The 18,225-nt window shown below is 54.9% G+C and overlaps 1 protein-coding gene across 1 annotated transcript in view; it reads left to right on the plus strand.

Annotated features, from left to right (window-relative positions):
* EPHA8 (EPH receptor A8) overlaps nt 1-18,225 on the plus strand; it is a 35,449-nt gene that overhangs the window by 2,668 nt on the left and 14,556 nt on the right. The window contains exons 2-4 of the mRNA XM_057550867.1: nt 2,757-2,821; nt 9,084-9,747; nt 17,027-17,182. Coding sequence (XP_057406850.1) covers nt 2,757-2,821; nt 9,084-9,747; nt 17,027-17,182 — 885 coding nt within the window. The remainder of the gene's footprint in view (nt 1-2,756; nt 2,822-9,083; nt 9,748-17,026; nt 17,183-18,225) is intronic.

Consider the following 18,225-nt stretch of genomic DNA (forward strand, 5'->3'; position numbering starts at 1 on the left):
CAGGAAGGATGCCTACAGACATCTTGCTGATGAGGAAACCGAGGCACAGCGGGGTTAAGTGGTTGCTTCACTGAAGGCCCTAAGAGACCATGGGTCCAATCCTCCCACTTACAAGTGGGGAGACAGGCCCAGAGAGGGTCATTGACTTCACAGATGTCACACAGACCTGCAGTCCAGCCGTGCAAGAGGCAGGAGAGAGCCCAGCCCAGGTGAGCAGAGGGTTGGCATCTCCAAGGGGATTCAGGCCCAAGCTGGATGGGCTTAACGCTGGGATTCTATCCAGCCCTGCTGAGCCCTCCTGTGGGCCTGGAGCTTCCCATGAGAGACACTCTGTGTTCCCCCCACAGAAGGGGACATGAGGTAGGGAAGAAGGGGACAGAGAGGGAGGAGGGGAGGGGATAGACGGAGAAGGGTCTGGAGGGAATTGGAGCAAGCTGCCCTGGAATCCTATAACTCTTCCTGAATCCAATAGAATCGACTTTTGACTTATTTTTGGATTATCTGAGCCCCCTGGCTGACTGATCAAGAAGCAGCTGCAGGTGTGGTTGGGGATTTCCAGAGGGGAGGGAAGGGTCTAGAAAGTGGGGTCTGCAGGCAGTTGCCTCTAGAGTCAGGGTGTTAAGGGGGAGAAGTCCCAGCGAGGGACATTCATTGCCCCTGGGTAGGGGCAGGTCTGAGCTGTATCCGGGTGATGCTGGCGAAGGGCTGAGACCCCATCTGGGATGTGGGTTGGGGCGGGGGAACCCACACGTCCCCTTTCCCCACCCTCTCCCCAAACTGGGCCCTGCTGGTCTGGGGGAAACTGCAGTGCGGCCCCCTCCCCCTCCCCCCAGCCAGCAGGAGGAGAGAGCTCGCCTGACCCAGTTTTCTCTCCATTGCCTAAGAGGGAGGGAGGGAGGGAGGTAGGCGGGAAGGCTTCTCTGCCTGTGCCCCTGGCATGGGGCCGGCTGGGCTCGGGGAAGGGAGATCCCTCTGCGGACATTCGCTCCATCCCCTGATCCCACCTGGCCCCTGGGGACCCCGGGGAGGACCTCAGAGGCCCCTTCCTGGTTCGGCAAGTCCTCTCTCCAGCCAGCCTCTGGGGCCCCTGACAATGGGTGGGGAGGGTGAGAGGAGGAAGAGGAAGAAAATCAGCAAATAAGAGCATCTTCACTCTAACATTTCCTGAGGACACTTGTCTCCATCTTTGAGGGGCGGGCGCAGAGCTATGCAAATCTCAGGCAGAAGGACGCCCAGCTTCTCTTCGGGAAAGTTCCAGGAGGGCCCCGTTTGAACCCTCTGTGACCTGCCGGAGTCCGCAGATTGGGTTGTTTGGAAGCCCCTGGTTGCTGGCTGGGAGAGGGGGTACATAGAAGAGAAAGTGAAATGAAAGCTGTGGGCCTTGGAGCCCAAAGCCCTTTCATCGGCTAGATCAAAGGAAGCAGGGGCCCAGAGAGGTGAAGGGACTTACCCAAGGACACACAGCAGTTAGAGACAGTGCTGAGATTCAAGCCCTGCTCTTCACAGTTTAGTGCATCTTTATCACCTTAAAGTGAGTGGGTGGCTCCTAGGTCCCAAGAGAGAGGCAGGAGGGCCAGGACTTAGGGAATAGGAACCAGCTTTAGTAAGGCATTGACTCCAGACTTTACAGTTTACCCTCGCCCACCCTTACGTATTATTATCCCCATTTTACAGATGAGGAAATTGAGGTTCGGTTAAGTGCAGGTCACCTGCTACCAAGTAGCTGTATTGAGATATGAGCCCAGTGATGTCTGATTCCTAAGGCAGGCTCTTTTCTCCACCCTGTTGTTGGTACTTTGCAGGGTCCCCTTTGAGGATCTGGCTTAGAGTAAACTTGGCTTTCAGGCCAGCGCTCCTTCCCACCACAGTGACAGCCCAGAGGTTCTGCTCCTTGGGCTCAAGCTACCAGGGCTGGTGGCCTTGTCTGTGGTGCTCTGGATGCCAGCCCTGCAGCTACACCTGTGGGGCTCCAGGCATGTTCCTGATCTTCACTGAGGCTCAGTGTTTTCATCTGGAAAATGGAGATAAGAATGAACACCTTTCAGCCTTGTTGTGCGGGCCACAGATGAGGCATCTCAAGCTCCCCTAGCAGAGCCCAGCACATAGCAGGTGCTCCCTACAAGGCAGCTCTTCCTCCTCCAAAACCCTCCACGTCCCATGTGCACAGAGGACCTGTTGGTGCGAGGCACCCACTGGGAGACACTGGTGATGGGAAAGCTGGGGCCAGTCCTCTGGGGGGAGGTTTGACCTCACAGCATGAATGTCGGTGGGTGCTTTTGAATGCCATCATGTCCCATGAGTGGCCCAGGTCATCTTCACAAGCCCCTGTAAGGCAGGCATCACTGTCACCCCATTTTAGGGGAGGAAACGGGGGCTCGGGGAAGGGAGGAAACTTGCTGAGGGACACACAGCTTCTGACTGACAGAGCTGGGATTCTGACCCAGGACTCCTGGACCACTGAGCCCAGCTCTCAGCCGCCCCACTGCACCACCAACCATGGTAGCCTGGCACTTGGGGCAGCTTGTATTCTGGGAGGTGAGAAGGTTATGTTTTGGCGGTGATGGTGGAAGAAGGCTTCAAGGAAGAGAAAGAACTTGAACTGAGCCTTGAAGGATGGGGAAGTGAGAAAGGACCCAGAGACTGGAGCTGGCGTGTTTGGGCTGAGAGCAGACCAGTGTGGCCAGGCTGGGCTGGTCCTATGGGACTGGGGAAGGGGGGCCCAGGGGTCTGATGTGCTCTTGTTTCCTGTTCTGCAGTGAATTTGCTGGACACGTCGACCATCCATGGGGACTGGGGCTGGCTCACGTATCCCGCTCACGGGGTAAGTGATGGGCAGTGGGGCCAGTGTTGTCCCTCTGTGAGCAGGGAGAGGCTGTGACTCACAGTCTTATCATCAGACAGATCAAAAGGAAGTAGAGGCCCAGAGAGGTGAAGGGACTTACCCAAGGACACACAGCAGTCAGAGACAGAGCTGCTGATTTCTTAAATTTAGTGCATGCAGACCTTTGGGATTCCAGAACCAACCCTAGTGCCGCCTCCCGATTCTCCAAGTCTGAGGCTTGGATGTGGGATGCTTATGTCTGTGTCCCAGGCCCATCTGGCCTCCATGGTCTTGGCACTGTGCCTGGCACACGGTGCGCCCTCATTAAACGTATTATCATTGTTATTAGTGTGTAGTATGGTTACATCTCAATAAATTTCCTCCTGCAAACGTGCTCAGAAACGCACACACACAAGCACACGCATCCCCACCATAGACACAAACGCATCATACACCCAAGACTTCTTTCATGAACACTTTGGCAGCCCCCATGCCTCTGGAGACAGAGGGATAATAATATATTGATGATGATGTTGATGATGATGATGATGATGATGATGATGATGATGATGATGATGATACTGAGCTGGTATTTGAATATTTCTTTACTTTGGGGTAAGATTGTCCTCTGGGCTCTCTGTGGCCTGTGACTGGGGTCAGGACGAGCCCAACCCCTCTCTCTCTGGGGGTCTCGTCCCCAGGTATCAGTAAGCTGAGTCTGCTGTCATCAGCCCCGGTGCACCAGGCTTCAGGGAGCTGGAGGGGCAGGCCAGGGGCCCCGAGAGCCCGGAGGACCCCCTTCTCTGCCTGAGAAGGTCAGCCCTGCCTGAGGACAAAGGCTGGGTCCTGGGATGTCCCTTTACCCCCCAGGGCCTCAGTCTCTCCCTGTGAAGCACTCTTTTGTGTGTCCCACGTGGCTGTCTCCCGGGGTGAGCGTGGGTGTGAAAGGGCTTTGGCACGGTCAACCGGCTCTGCCAGTGGCAGGGGCTGACCCGTGAGCAGGTGGGCTGGGTCAGCATCTCCCCTGAGACCCAGCAGCTAGGAAGGAATGGGCCTGGCTCCCCGGGTTGGCTCTGGGTGTCTCTGTCCCTCTGTCCCACTCAGAGCTTAGGACTTGTTTTTTAGGGTAACAAGAAGTTGGAAAGGTTTTAAGCGGGGGGTGAGGAATATGGCCAGACTAGGGTTTTGGTCGATCACGTTGGTGATCTAAGGTTCTTTTGTTTGCTGGGTGCTGTAAAGAGTGGCTCAGGGAATTCCCTGGCGGTCCAGTGGTTAGGACTCCGCACTTTCACTGCTGAGGGCACAGGTTCAATACCTGGTCGGGGAACTAAGATCCCGCAAGCTGTGTGTCACAGCCAAAAAAAAGAAAAGAGTGGCTCAGAGTTACCTCATTTCGTTTAGGAGTTAGAACAAATAACTTATCTTCACATAGCTCTTAACAGTTCATGGACATTATCTCATTTCATCCCCACTACCAATCCTGCAAGTGGGTGCAGCCACCCCATTTCACAGATGAGGAAGCTGAGGCTCAGAGCAATGAGAAAAAACTTGCCACCGTCAGACAGGTTCCAAGTGATGGATGCAAACGCAGATCTCTCTGGGCCTGGAGCCCGTGTTGAGTCCCTTGTGCCACCTTGTGAAGGGGTGGGAACCAATGCTGCATTATCTACTGAGCCAGGGACCACCTCCCATCATTATGGGGCCTGGAGATTGGGCTTGCCCAGAGAGGAAAGAAGGTTTCCAAACTCTAGATCTTGAACCTGTGCCAGGCTGGCGGGTGAAACACACAGATGCCAACATCCAGTGGGTCTGGGGAGGGGCCTGGGAATCCTTTGTTTAATAAGTGTCAGCTGGGTGGAGAGAGATGGTCCTTGAGGTTCCATCCACCCTTCTGATTCTGGAGTCTGTTAAGCACCCTGGGTACCAGGGTCATCCAGGGCTGTCTCCAGCATCACAAAGTTATCAGATTGTCCGGCATGCCACAAGGCGTAAAGCCAGCGGTGCTGGGTCTGAATGAGCTGGTGCTCTGCCACCTCTAATCAGTGTGACTCAGACCAGTCGCTTTACCTCGCCTCCACCTCCTTGTTTATAACACAGGGATGATCACAGAATCTGCTCCAAGCAGTTTTCATCCGTGAGATGATGCAGGAAATGGACAATCGTACTGGCGAGAAACCAGACGCTCTGAGAGCTTAAGCATCTCTGCTAAGGTCAGGGGAGTCTGGCCCCAGAACTCATGCTTTTTACCAGGCTGCACCCCTCTCTTTGGACTCCTCCTTCCACATACTGGGTACTGCTCCACCTTACCTGGTGAATTAACAGCCATTCGTGAACTTTCCTCTTTATTGTCTCGCTTGATGAAGTAGATGAAAGGGGCAGGCATTAGCTACCCGCTTTGACCTATGAGAAGCCCAAAGCTCAGAGAGGGAATGTGATATACCCAGGGATGCACAGCTGGTTTGCTGCATTCTGTTCCGGGAAGGGGACAGAGTTCCAGAGCTGTGGCGGGGGTTGGGGGAGGAGTGTGCCAGTGGGTGGAGAGGTGGCTGGGGTGGGAGTGCCCCAGGTGGAGAACAGGGCTGATTCCGCCCTTTCCCACCCTCCAGGAACTTATGCCCCTCTGGGTGTCTGCAGCAGCCCCTGGGCTAAGCCAGGCCATTGGCACTGGTAGAGCGGCTGGAGCAGACTCAGATTGAGCTGATTAATTTATCCGGGTCCCTGGCAGGAAACAGACAGCGAGCAGCTGGCTGGCTCTTGGGTGCTCCATTAATTGTGACAATGACTTTAACCCCAGATGTGACTCAGTGCTGCCCAGAGCCCCGGCTGCAGAGTGGGGTGCAGCGTGGGGGTCCTTCTTGGGGTGGGGGGTGCAGGAGGCACGCAGGCTTCCAGGTGAGGCTGGCACGCCCTGGACTGCTTCCCCAGGGGTCCCTAGAGGCAGGTACGGGTGGGCTGGGAAGAGGCTGCCAGTTCAGCATCATACCAGTCCTGTTCCTCGGGTGCCTTCTGTGCCAGGCCCAAGCTAAGCACTTTGTAGGCATCTCCTTTCATCCTCTCAAGCCTCACTGAAGTGGGGCCTTTCTGAGCCCCTCTTACAGATAAGGGCACTGAGGACTGGCACATATAACTGGCCAAGACGAAGTCAGACCGAGGGGCTTTCGTCAGGCAGGAAAGACTTGAGATGCCCACAGTCCCGACTCTTGCGCTTGCGGGACAGCTCAGGACCCCACAGTTTCTCAGAGCCCCGTGAGGCATGGTCTTTACCTCCTTCCTCCCCTCCCCGATCCCCTGCTTAAGCAGTAGCATCTCTAGTTCAAGGACAATACACATAGAGGCCCAAGAGAGAAGATCAAGGCACTACATCTCTGGTGGAGCCAGGACAGGGACCCAGAGCCTGTCCCCCCCCTCCCCCGCCCTTGGCCACCAGCCCCTCCTCAGAACCCTCCGGAGTCCACTGAACTCAGCCCAACAGTGACTGCTCCTGGCTGATCAGCATTCTGCAGCTGAGGAAGCTGGGGCCCAGAGAGGAGCAGCAATTTGCCCAAGGTCACACAGCCATTTAGAGACTGACCCAGGCCCAGAACCCAGGCCTCTCGACTTTCGGATCATTTCACAACACTGTGTCTTCAGTATGACTCTTCTGTGTCCAAACTGGGCTTGCTGAACATTGCTTACACTTCCCAGCTTCTGCTGGGGCTCGTCCCTCCCATCCCTGAAAGAGGGTCCTGCTTCAGCCTACAGAAAGTTTTGCCATACCCTACATGCCCACTCCCTTTGGTGTGTCACCCTCCACACCTTGTCTATGAGGATGTGAGGTGCTTGGGGGCAGGGAGTATTTCTGGTGTATTTCTTTCTTTTTTTTTTTTTTTTTTAATAGATTTATTTATTTTTATTTATTTATTTTTGGCTGTGTTGGGTCTTCATTGCTGCGCATGGGCTTTCTCTAGTTGCGGCGAGCGGGGGCTACTCTTCATTGTGGTGCGCGGGCTTCTCATTGCAGTGGCTTCTCTTGTTGCGGAGCACAGGCTCTAGGCGCGCAGGCTTCAGTAGTTGTGGCACACGGGCTCAGTAGTTGTGGCTCACGGCCTCTAGAGCACAGGCTCAGTGATTGTGGTGCACAAGCTTAGTTGCTCTGCAGCATGTGGGATCTTCCCAGACCAGGGCTTGAACCCGTGTCCCCTGCATTGGCAGGCAGATTCTTCACCACTGCGCCACCAGGGAAGCCCTCTTTCTTTTTTTTTAAAAAAAAAATTGTGATAAAATACGCTTAACATAAAATTTACCATCTTAACCATTTTTAAGCCTACAGTTCAGTGGCATTAAGTACATTCACGTTGTTATATGACCATCACCACCATCCATCTCTAGAACTCTTTCATCTTCCCAGACTGAAACTCTGTATCCATTAAACTCTAACTCCCATGCCCCCCTTCCCCTGGCCCCTGGCAAGTACCACTCTACTTTCTGTCTCTAGGAATCTGACTTAAGTACCTCAAATAAGTGGAAGCATACAGGAATTGTCCTTTTGTGTCTGGTTTATTTCACTTTGCATAACGTCCTCAGCGTTCCTCCATGTCGTTGCAAGTGTCAGAATTTCATTCATTTTTAAGACTGAATAATATCCCATTGTATGGATATACACATTTTGTTTATCAGTTCATCCACTGATGGACATTCGTGTTTCCACCTTTGGGCTGCTATGAATGTGGGTGTGCAAATCTCTGTGTCCCTATAAAAAAATAAATATTTATTTATTTATTTATTTTTACTTTTATTTATGTATTTTTTGGGTCTTAGTTGCGGCACGAGGGCTCTTCATTACAGCGCGCAGGCTTCTCTCTAGTTGTGGCATGCAGGTTTTCTCTCTCTAGTTGTGGCGCATGGGTTCCAGAGCACGTGGGCTCTGTAGTTGCAGTGTGCAGGCTCTCGTTGAGGCACGCGAGCTCAGTAGTTGTGGCGCACGGGCTTAGTTGCCCCGCGGCATGTGAGATCTTAGTTCCCTGACCAGGGATCGAACCCACGTCCACTGCATTGGAAGGTGGATTCTTTTACCACTGGACCACCAAGGAAGTCCCCCCTGCTTTTGTTTCTTTTGGGTGTACACCCAGAAGACGAATTTATGGTAATTCTATGTTTAATTTTTTGAGGAACTGCCATAGTGTTTTCCACAGTGACTGCACCAGCTTACATTCCCACCAGCAATGCACAGGGTTCCTCACCAACACTTGTTATTTTCTGTTGTTTTGATAATAGCTAATGGGTGTGAAGTGGTATCTCATCGTGGTTTTGATTTGAATTTCCCTAACGCTTAGTGATGTCGAGCATCTTTCCATGTGCTATTTAGCCATCTGTGTATCTTCTTTAGATAAATGTCTATTCAAGTCCTTTGCCCATTTTTTAACAGATCTGTTTGGTTCTTTGTTGTTCAGTTGTAGGAGTTCCTTACATATTCTGGATATTAATCCCATATAAGATATGTGATTTGCAGATATTTTCTTCCATCCTGTGGGTTGCTTTTTCACTCTGTTGATAGTGTCAGTGATGGTCACTGGTTTATTTCTGAATCAGTGATTCCCGGCCAGCACCTGGCACAGGAGCAATCATACTCAACTTTCCCACATCCTGGTACCCCCCTTGTGTGGGATCCAGGCCAGCCCGTGAGCCCCCAGCCTTAGGTTGGGGGCAGAGGGAACATCACACACAGCAAAGCAGAGGGAGTCCATCCATCAGACAGTCACTCAACAAGCACCAATGCAGGGGTTGCTGCTGAAGGATTTGAGGCGGGGGGTGCAACATAGTCAGGTTCATGCATTAGAAAGGTCCTTCTGGCAGCTGATATGGAAACTGGACTAGTGGGCTCACTGATTTCCCCAAGCAAGTCACCCCACTCTGGGAGTGACGGAGTAGCCGTGTAGAAATGAGGTCAGAGCTTTGTAGCTTTGGCATCAGTTCCAGTCCCAGCTCCATCACTCACTAGCTATGTGACCCCAGACGCGTGGCTCTATGTCTGAGCCCCTCTGTTCCTCATCTGTGAAAAGGCAGCAAATAACACTTCCCCAGAAGAATGTGACACTCTATGAGATCACTTCTGTAGGGTGCATGGCATCTGGTTGACAGTCCACTGGAAGGTCAGCTCCTCGAGGCTGCAGAACATTCCGTCTTCTTCCCCAGGAAGCCACCAGCACAAGTGCATGTGGCTTGTGGTGAGAGAGGGCCAGGTGCTGCCTCTCGTTTCAGCTGGCTGTGCTCTCTCTGCCCACAGTGGGACTCCATCAACGAGGTGGATGAGTCCTTCCAGCCCATCCACACATACCAGGTGTGCAACGTCATGAGCCCCAACCAGAACAACTGGCTGCGCACCAGCTGGGTGCCCCGTGACGGCGCCCGGCGCGTCTACGCCGAGATCAAGTTCACCCTGCGGGACTGCAACAGCATGCCCGGCGTGCTGGGCACCTGCAAGGAGACCTTCAACCTCTACTACCTGGAGTCGGACCGTGACCTGGGCGCCAGCACACAGGAGAGCCAGTTCCTCAAAATCGATACCATCGCGGCTGATGAGAGCTTCACCGGGGCCGACCTGGGTGTGCGGCGCCTCAAGCTCAACACGGAGGTGCGAGGTGTGGGCCCCCTCAGCAAGCGTGGCTTCTACCTGGCCTTCCAGGACATCGGTGCCTGCCTTGCCATCCTGTCTCTCCGCATCTACTACAAGAAGTGCCCCACCATGGTGCGCAACCTGGCCGCCTTCTCGGAGGCGGTGACGGGGGCCGACTCATCCTCGCTGGTGGAGGTGCGGGGCCAGTGCGTGCGTCACTCCGAGGAGCGGGACACGCCCAAAATGTACTGCAGCGCCGAGGGCGAGTGGCTGGTGCCCATTGGCAAGTGCGTGTGCAGCGCGGGCTACGAGGAGCGGCGGGATGCCTGTGTGGGTGAGCGCGCCTCTGTGCGGGTGGACTGACAGCTGGGCTCAGTCTGGGCAGGGATGCTGGGGGCCGGGGAGCAGGGCTGGCACAGTCAGCAAGCTCCTGGGTGGTACACACAGCACCTGGGAAGATGCGTGAACCTCCAGTGTTCCTGTGTCACCAGGCCACCCACGTGTGTGTTGTGTGTGTGTTGTGGGGAGGGAGACACACCACAACCAGGTGGACCCTCCGTGGGCATCGTGATGTACCCAGAGAGGTACATCTCTGGGCACCAGTGTGATTGGGAATACTACTGGGTACATACCTGTGCTAGGGAACAGTGATGTGACCTAACATGTCCAGCATTATTCTAAGCACTTTTCACGTATTAACTCATTTAATCCCCACAACCATCCAGCGAAACAGGAACTACTATTATCCTGGCTTTAAACATGAGGGCACTGAAGCACAGAGAGGCAAAGCAACTTGCCCAAGGTGACACAGCTAGGAAGTGGCAGAGCTATGATTTGAACGCAGAAGTCTGGCTCCAGAGTCTGGGCTCAGAACCACTAAACTTCTAACCTGTTGGGCAGGAGGAGGAGTGGGTTGGAATCAGGGCTCAGGGTGAATGTGTGGCATACAGGGCCATTGTGAGGTTATGCGGGCAGGGGCACCCCGGGAGGACTGTCTGGGGTGGGTATGTCACAGCCTGCCTGTGTTCAGGGATGTGGGGGAAGGGACGGCCAGGAGCACTTGGGTCATGAAATAGCACCTGTTCCCATGGTGTACTGCTGGGGTTCCCATGTCACAGACCAGGAGCCGGATCCAGAGCCCAGGCTGTGTGCATGTGTGTGTGGTCAGCAGACCCCTACGTGGGGGCAGTGCAGCCAGGCATCCTGACAGCCCAGGAACACTGGGAGGGCTGGTGTGCACGGACAGCTGGTGCCCCAGCGATTAGTGGTCTCCACCTGGTTGCCCTTCCTTGATCTCCCCAGGGACTAGACGCATGGCAGCTCAGCCACTCAGAGCTCAGTGAAGCCTGCTTCTGGGACCATTGGTTCTCCTGAGGGAGGAGATGTTCCTGGGCAGGGATCAGAGAGACTAGGGCCTGCCCCCAGACAGCCTCAGTGAAAACTGGGACGGGGCCCTGAAAGACACTAGAAATATCCTCTGAGCCCTTTGCTGGTAAGACACAGGCCCTGAGACCACAGTTAGAGGGACCTTCAGGCCTCTCAGCACCATCCCTCTGCCCTAGGCGGCAGGAAGGCGCCTTGGTGCTCGCAGGACTGAGCAGGACACAGGCTGACAGTTTCAGGTGATGTGCAAAGTAGCTTCAGAGTCCAGCCTGGTCCAGCTTGGGAGTTATCTTGCCCCGAGATCTCCAGGACTAGATGCTTCTGTCCAGCTACCAGGCCCTTTCTGGCCCCTCTCTGGGGCTCTCTGATTTCCTTAAGAAACCTTTTTTCATACTGCCAACTGCCACAAGTCTTCACTCTCCTGGACCCTAAACCCCCAAGCACCTTCTGTGACATTTGCCTGTTTCTGGATTTGTTCTACCCTCTATGGCCTAGTTTTCCAGGCTCTCCAGGCCTCCAGCCTCTCCTGGTTCCTTCACAGACATCCCTGTACTTCTCAACTTCCCTCTGGGTAGTAACAGTAACAACAAACATCCCTGTTGCCTATACAGCTTGCAAGGGGATTCCTAGCACATCCATTCATTGGCTCGTTGTAGCAAGGCAGGTATTACAATTCCATTTTACAGATGGGGAAACTGAGGCTCAAGAGGTAGTGTCCTGCTTAGGTTCAGAGCTGGTGAGAGGTGGAGCTGGGCTCTGAGTCAGGTCTGTCTTACTCTCAGCCATGTGTGTAGGCTTTTCACCTATCCCTGGCCCATCCTGACTGCACTCCCTGCTAGAGCCAGCTCCCAACATCCCCTTATTCGGATGGGGATATAAAGTCCCTTCGTGACAATTTTTTGAGTGTTTGCCATGTGCCAGGCACTCTAATGAGCACTTAGTACACATTATATCAGTTACACATTCTGTTGAGCATCTACTGTGTCCCAGGCATCAGGGATAGAGACACAGGGCATCCTTGCCTTCGGGGAGTTCACAGTTTCTCATCCTTACAATAGTCCTCTAAGCTAGGTATTACATCCCCATCTTACAGACATGAAAAACTGAGTCCCCTCAACTTAAGTGGCAGAGTAGGGATCTGATCCCATGTTGTCTCACTCCAGAGCCCTGAACTGCTTCCTCTGCCCACAAAGCTCTCTGCGAAGCCCCCTGGGGTAACATTAAAAAGGTTAGTAACCAGGACAGTATAAGCTGTAACAGTCGGGCGGGCTAGCCAGTAGATACCCGCTCAAGGTCAGCTGCCCCCAGCCCTGGATTGAGCCAGTGAGCACAGCAGGCCACTTGTTTGTACAGCGTGAATCCTTGCCCTGAGGAGGGAGACTGGTCCTCCTGACTTCGGGGTTGGGGCCTCACTCAGAGGTACTGCTCCAGCCTCCTTTTTTGATAGAGATGGGAAGTGGAGCCCAGAGAGGGAATGCGTCTTGCCCAAGGACCCACAGCATGTCAAGGGCAGGACTCTTGGTGGAAACCCCACGGCCTGAGCAGGGGGACCTCCTCAGAGCTGGGAGAAGCCAAGGCCACTCCCATTTCCTGACGCTGCTGGTACGTTAATAAAAAATAATGAAGAAATGCCAAAGCAGGGTTAGGGAATTGCAGCATATTTTGAATTTTACATTTAAATCACAATGCAGCGTAATTATGCCAGTTGCAAGATAATTACAGGTTTTATAAAAAATATTAATTCATAGTGCACTGCAGGCAGTGACGTTTGGGGGCGGAATGCCGGTTTTAAATCGCACGAGGAGAGACTTTTCTTAACCCTGTCGGTGGGCTTCTGTGATTGTCTGTTAACCTCCTTTGAAGAAACAGCACAGGTGCAAAACTGAGGCCCTCCCCGAACGGGAGACCTGGGCCAGCGGCCCTGCAGTGTCGCCCATCCCCACCCCTCCCTAGTGGGTAGCCCGAGAGTGGGAGAGGATGGGGGATGAGCAGGAGCTGGACACAGACTGGGGGTGCCTCTGCTGGGCTACTTGAGATGGCCTCTCAAAGCTGGAGCCCCCTGCCCAGCCTGAGCGGGGCCTCCTGAGACCCGAGGGGCCCTGGCCTTCTCCATCGGGCAGTTCTGTCTGAGCAAACAGGGCTGGGAGAGGGATTCCCGGCTTCCCCAACCCGAGTGCCCCCCCCACTCCGCCTTCCTTCTAGTGATAGGAGAAGGGACCCAGAGCTTGAGGCCTGTGGCAGCGGCCAGGCCCATGGCGAGAGCCACCCTCCCAGCTGCCAGGTTCCCATCTCGCTAGTCTCACCCTCAAGGCTCCCCTCAGAAGTGGCTGGGCAGCAGTTGCTTTTACGGAGAAGACAGTAAAGCCCAGGAGAGGGGACCAGCCCAATCACATGGCTTTTTAGAATCCTTATGGAGACCGCACTTGGGCCTCAGGGACCCACGGAAGAATGTCGGAGCCACGTGGAGCTAGTCCAGTTTACCAGTGGGGAAATGGAGGCCCAGAGAGGTGAAGTGACTGACCCAAGGGCACACAGCTAGGAGTGGTTGATTGAATCCCACATCTCCCAACCCCCTGACCAGAAAGCTCCCCACACTACCCAGTTTCTGACCCAGTGACCTCCCCCGACACGTGGCTGCATCCCCCCCCACCCCCTCCAGAGAGAGGAAGGACCTCTCAGAGCATCACCCAACAGAGCAGCCCCCAGAGTCTCAAGTCCTGGCTGCCGTCCTTTCTGTCACCTGGACACAAAATATAAACCACCCTCTGCGGCCCTAATCATCTTTCTATAAATATCAGAGCATCTCATTTCGGAGGGGCAGCGTGAACAACGAGCTCTTTTGCCTTCCTGACTGTGTTCAAAATCTGATTTAGAATTAATTTCCTTTGGTCGGCCACTGGCAGACACCTTATTTGTCAAATCTCAAGCTCTTCGTGGGGGAGAGGAGAGAGGTGGCCAGGGTCTCCGTCAGCTTGCCGGCCTGACAGGCGGCCTGGGCAAGGTGCCCTCGGCAGGGGCGGGAGCCCCTCCTGGCGCACGGCCGACACCGGGCACTGCAGACTCCGGAAGTGCCCTGGGTCGACGGGCAGGGCCGGGCCCCAGCCCAGAGACGCTCCATCTGTCTCGGCCATTAATTCCCGGCTCTGCCTCCAGGTCTCCGGGCTCCCTGAGGCCTGGTGATTAGTATTCTTATTCAAGATTATTTTATTTTCATTGAGCGGATTAATCTAGCCTTGACACTTTATAGCCATATGGGTATTAGCCGAGCGTGTGAGAACCGCCCACCGGTGAAGTGGCAGGATGGCGGGGCCGTCTCTAAGCAGAGGCCGGGTGTTGAGAGGCTGGTGGGGGAAAGGCTGGGGTTTGCATCCTGGCTCAGCGGGGACCCTGGGGCGAGGCATGCAAGCTCCCCAGCCTCTGTTTCCTCTCTGCCAAACAGATGTATTCATGCTGACTGCGTACAGTGGTAATGACGAGTGCCAGGCGCTGTGCTCGTGTGAATTCACGTGTATTCACTCTTGTCATCCTCACAACAGCCCTCGGAGGTGGGAACTATTATTGTCCCCATTTTCCAGATGAAGACACTGAGGCCCAGCAACTTGCCTAATGTCACTTAGCCTGGGGGAAGGGGCTGGAAAAGAAAAGGAACCCAGGCAGCCTGCTCCCAAGTTTCTGCCCTTTAACACCTGAGGACTAGCAGAACTCTGAATGGTCAGGGACTCAAAAAGCAAAGGCTGTCATGTTGCGCCATGCATCACACCAAGGTGTCACCGCATGTGTCCTGATCTGCCCCTCACTGCTCTGACAGCTCCTTGAAAGCAGCACTAGCTCTTACTTACGTCCGGTCAGTGGCTCAGTAAATTTGGGTGAAGGAATAAATAAGGGACAGAATAAGCAAACGGTTCCAGAGATATTGATCAAGATGGACCTAATTAGTACAGTGAGGAAGAGTGGCATTCAGTTCAGCCACAGGTTCGATAAATGTTTGCTGGTGAAGCGCAAAGCCTGTTTCCCCTGTCTGCTTCTTGGGCTCAGAAGGAAGCTCTCTTAGGCTGTGCCCCGGGACTGGGCCTCCCCGGGGGGCTTCTGGGAGGAGGAGGGGAGATCACAGGGTGTCAACTAGGACCTTCCCCACAACCCCAAGCACCCAGCCCCCAGTCAGGCCTGAGCCCTCTTGGGGTCTCCCCAGGGGGCAGGAAAGAGGTCTCAAAACTGAGGCATATTCTCGCTGGCTTCCCAACCTATAAGCCCCTTCCGGCTCCACGGCCTCTGAGTCTGGGAAGCAACTTAAGGGCATCATCATTTCTCCTGATTTCAGGTTTTCTCTCAAGTTTGTAGAATTTTACAAATTAACCTAATTTTAGCTATTATGATAAAGAGGTACAGTCAAATAAATGACATATCTTTGCAAATGAAGCTTCTCTCAAGCACTGAGTTTTCTAGAACGGGACTTAGCGGAGAGAGATCCCAGTGAGTTTCCTGGTGGTCCCCGTGGCAGAGGAGTTCAGTTCCACAGATGGAGCTGGGAGCTGCCCGGCTGGGTGGCATTTGGTCCTCCTGAACCCCTGGGTTGTCTTTCTGCCCAGAGCAGATAATGGCCGGATTAGCTCACTTTGAAAACTCCCACCAGTGTTGACAATTTCTACCCTGAGCCAGACCCTAGGAACTTTGAGATGAATAAGGCGGCCCTGCCCTATTCACAAGGATCTACCCACAAGGAGAGAGAGTCAGACACACAGATGAAAAAGTACAGCCATAATGTTGCAGGTGGTGAGACCGAACAGGGATGCAAAGAGGGGGAGGGAAGAGGTTGCTTCTGTGTGTGTGTGTGTGTGTGTGTGTGTACATGTGGAGATGTGGATCAGTCCAGAAAGGCTTCATCAAAGGCACAGTTAAAATGAATCTTGAAAGAATTCAACAGGGTGACAAAAGAGAAAAGGCACAGCATGTGCAAAGGCCCCGAGACAGGAAACAACTCCTGAATGTGGGGAATGGCCAGTCCTTTAGTTCGGCCTGAGGGAGAGGGAGTGGCACTGAAGGAGGCTGCAGGGAGGCTTTGAACACCAGGCTTTATTGTTTAGGCCATGGGGAGCCTGTGAGGGTTTGGCCCAGCAGCAGTGTCATTTTAGAGAGTCCCTCAACCCACAACATCTGCACTCCCTGCATGGCTGACTCGTTCTCAGCCTTTAGGCCACAACTCAAAGACCTTCTCCGGGAAGGTCGCTCCTCCCACCATCTACCCTTTGCCACATCCTCTGCTTTATTTCCTTCTGGAAATGATCACAGCCTCATTTACTGTGTCTCCCCCTGCCGCCTTGAAAAATGCCAGCTTCTTTAGGGCAGACACTATGTGGACCTTGTTCGTGGCTGTGTCTCTGGCACAGAATAGGTGCTCATAGATACTGGCTAAAGGAATAGTGATCTCGCGGGCAGTGGGGCTGGGGAGGCGGGGCTGGGGGCCAGGTTTGGAAGCTGCTGTGGTCATCAGGGGCAAGATGTGTGTGTCAAAGGCCGGAGAGAAGGTCAGATAAGAGAAACGTATCAGGTCAGCCACGGTGAGACTGGGAGGGTCAGGAGCCTGCAGTTCCTGGACGATCAGCATTGTTCGCGGCGCTTGTAAAACACAGATTCCCAGGCCCCACCCCTGGCTCTTCTAACTCAGTGGCTGTGATGGGGCCGGGGTTTGTGTTTTTATAGGGATGGTTCCACGCCTGTCCGTGTTGGGAACCTCTGGTCTCATCACACACATCTCTTCCAGTCACGTTCCTCCCCCACCCCCATTCCCTCTCTGGCTTTCATGTCCCCAGGTCACATCCCTGGGGTTTCGGCCCCCCTCGGATTCTTAGCCTTGACCCCTGCCCCTGAGGCTGGTGTCTCGCTCAAAGACAAGTGCCCTGTGAACGACAGAACCTGGGTGGGAGGGGCCATTGGAGGCCTGGCGAGGGGGATTCAGAGAGGCTCCTCCCTGTGCAGACTATGGGGCTGGGACTCAGGTGTCAGGGTCCCAGCCTCAGCTCTGCCTCCGACTTCTGTGCAACCCTGTGTAAGTCAGAGGCCCTCTCTGAGCTTCAGTCCCTCCATCTGCAGATGAGAGTAAGAACGGGTGATGCTGAAGGTCTGCATCTTTGTCCCTCAGGGGATCCCCCAGGAACCCCGGGGCCAGAGAGCTGTCCCCGAGACCCGTCAGGGTGGCCCGGCCGGCTCACCTGAAGCCTCCTTCTCTTCCACAGCCTGTGAGCTGGGCTTCTACAAGTCGGCCCCCGGGGACCAGCTCTGCGCCCGCTGCCCTCCCCACAGCCACTCTGCAGCCCCTGCCGCCCAGGCCTGCCGCTGCGACCTCAGCTACTTCCGTGCAGCCCTGGACCCACCGTCTGCAGCCTGCACCCGTGAGTACCACCCCGTGGCCCCAGAACCCTCGAGACTAGGCTAGGACCCCATGCTCGGCCCCTCAAGCTCCCAGGGAGCCAGGTCTCAGCGGGTGAGGCAGGGACAGGTGGCTCTCATGGGCCAGGGGCCAGTCTGGGGATGGGGGGTGACTCTGACCCCTCAACAATGGCCTTGACCTCTCTGGGCTCCCAGCTTCTTGTCATAGGTCACCTGCCATCTCTCCAGGGAAATCTTTCCATTCCTCCCTCGGTCTCTCCTCTCTGCTCCAAAGGGCAGGACAGAACTGGACTCATGCCCTTCCCAGCACCAGGTGGCTTTGGTCATCTTCTGACCCAAGGGTCATGCCAATGTCCTGGGGGCTGGGGGACTGCCTGTGAGGCAAGGCGGGCATCAGAGGAGCCGCCCCCACCCCTGCCCCGCATCACTGCCATCCCTGAGAGACTGGTGGGGGCTGCTGAATTCGGGGAGCTGCTTTAGTGTGTGGGGGGAGTGTGTGCATGATTGTGTATGTGGAGTGGGTGTGGCTGCTGTGTGTCGGATTCTGTGTGTGCCTTGGGAGGCCTACAGCGCTTGTGACTGTGTGTGTCCTTGTCGGTAGCAGTTCATGCAGAAGATACCTGCATAGAGTGTGAGTGTTCAAGTGCTTGTGCCCACGTGTGTAAAGTGTTCTTAGAGGGGCGTGTGCACACGTGTGTGTGCGTCTGGGTACCTGGAACGGACTCATGAGTCCCCGTGGAGCTTGAATGAGCCTGCTTTGTGAGCTCAGCATGAGCACACCTGGCCCCGCAGGGGAGGTGTGCGCCGGGAGAGGGTGAGGCAGCAGCGCATGCCCCGTACCTGAGGGGACGCCAAGCGACTCTGGCGCCGTGCCTGCAGGGCTGCGTGACTGTCTTGGCATTTCTGCTGATGCAGCTCCTGCATGGCCTCCTCTCCCCTGGCCCAGAGGGGCCTCTCCCTCCCACCCCCGCTGGGGAGGAGCTGCAGCCAGCTCAGCCCACCCTGTTCACCAGCCTTGGGCTCTTGTGACGGGGGGAGGGGTACT

This window comes from Balaenoptera acutorostrata, chromosome 1, assembly GCF_949987535.1.
Source record: "Balaenoptera acutorostrata chromosome 1, mBalAcu1.1, whole genome shotgun sequence".
Taxonomy (NCBI): Eukaryota; Metazoa; Chordata; class Mammalia; order Artiodactyla; family Balaenopteridae; genus Balaenoptera; species Balaenoptera acutorostrata.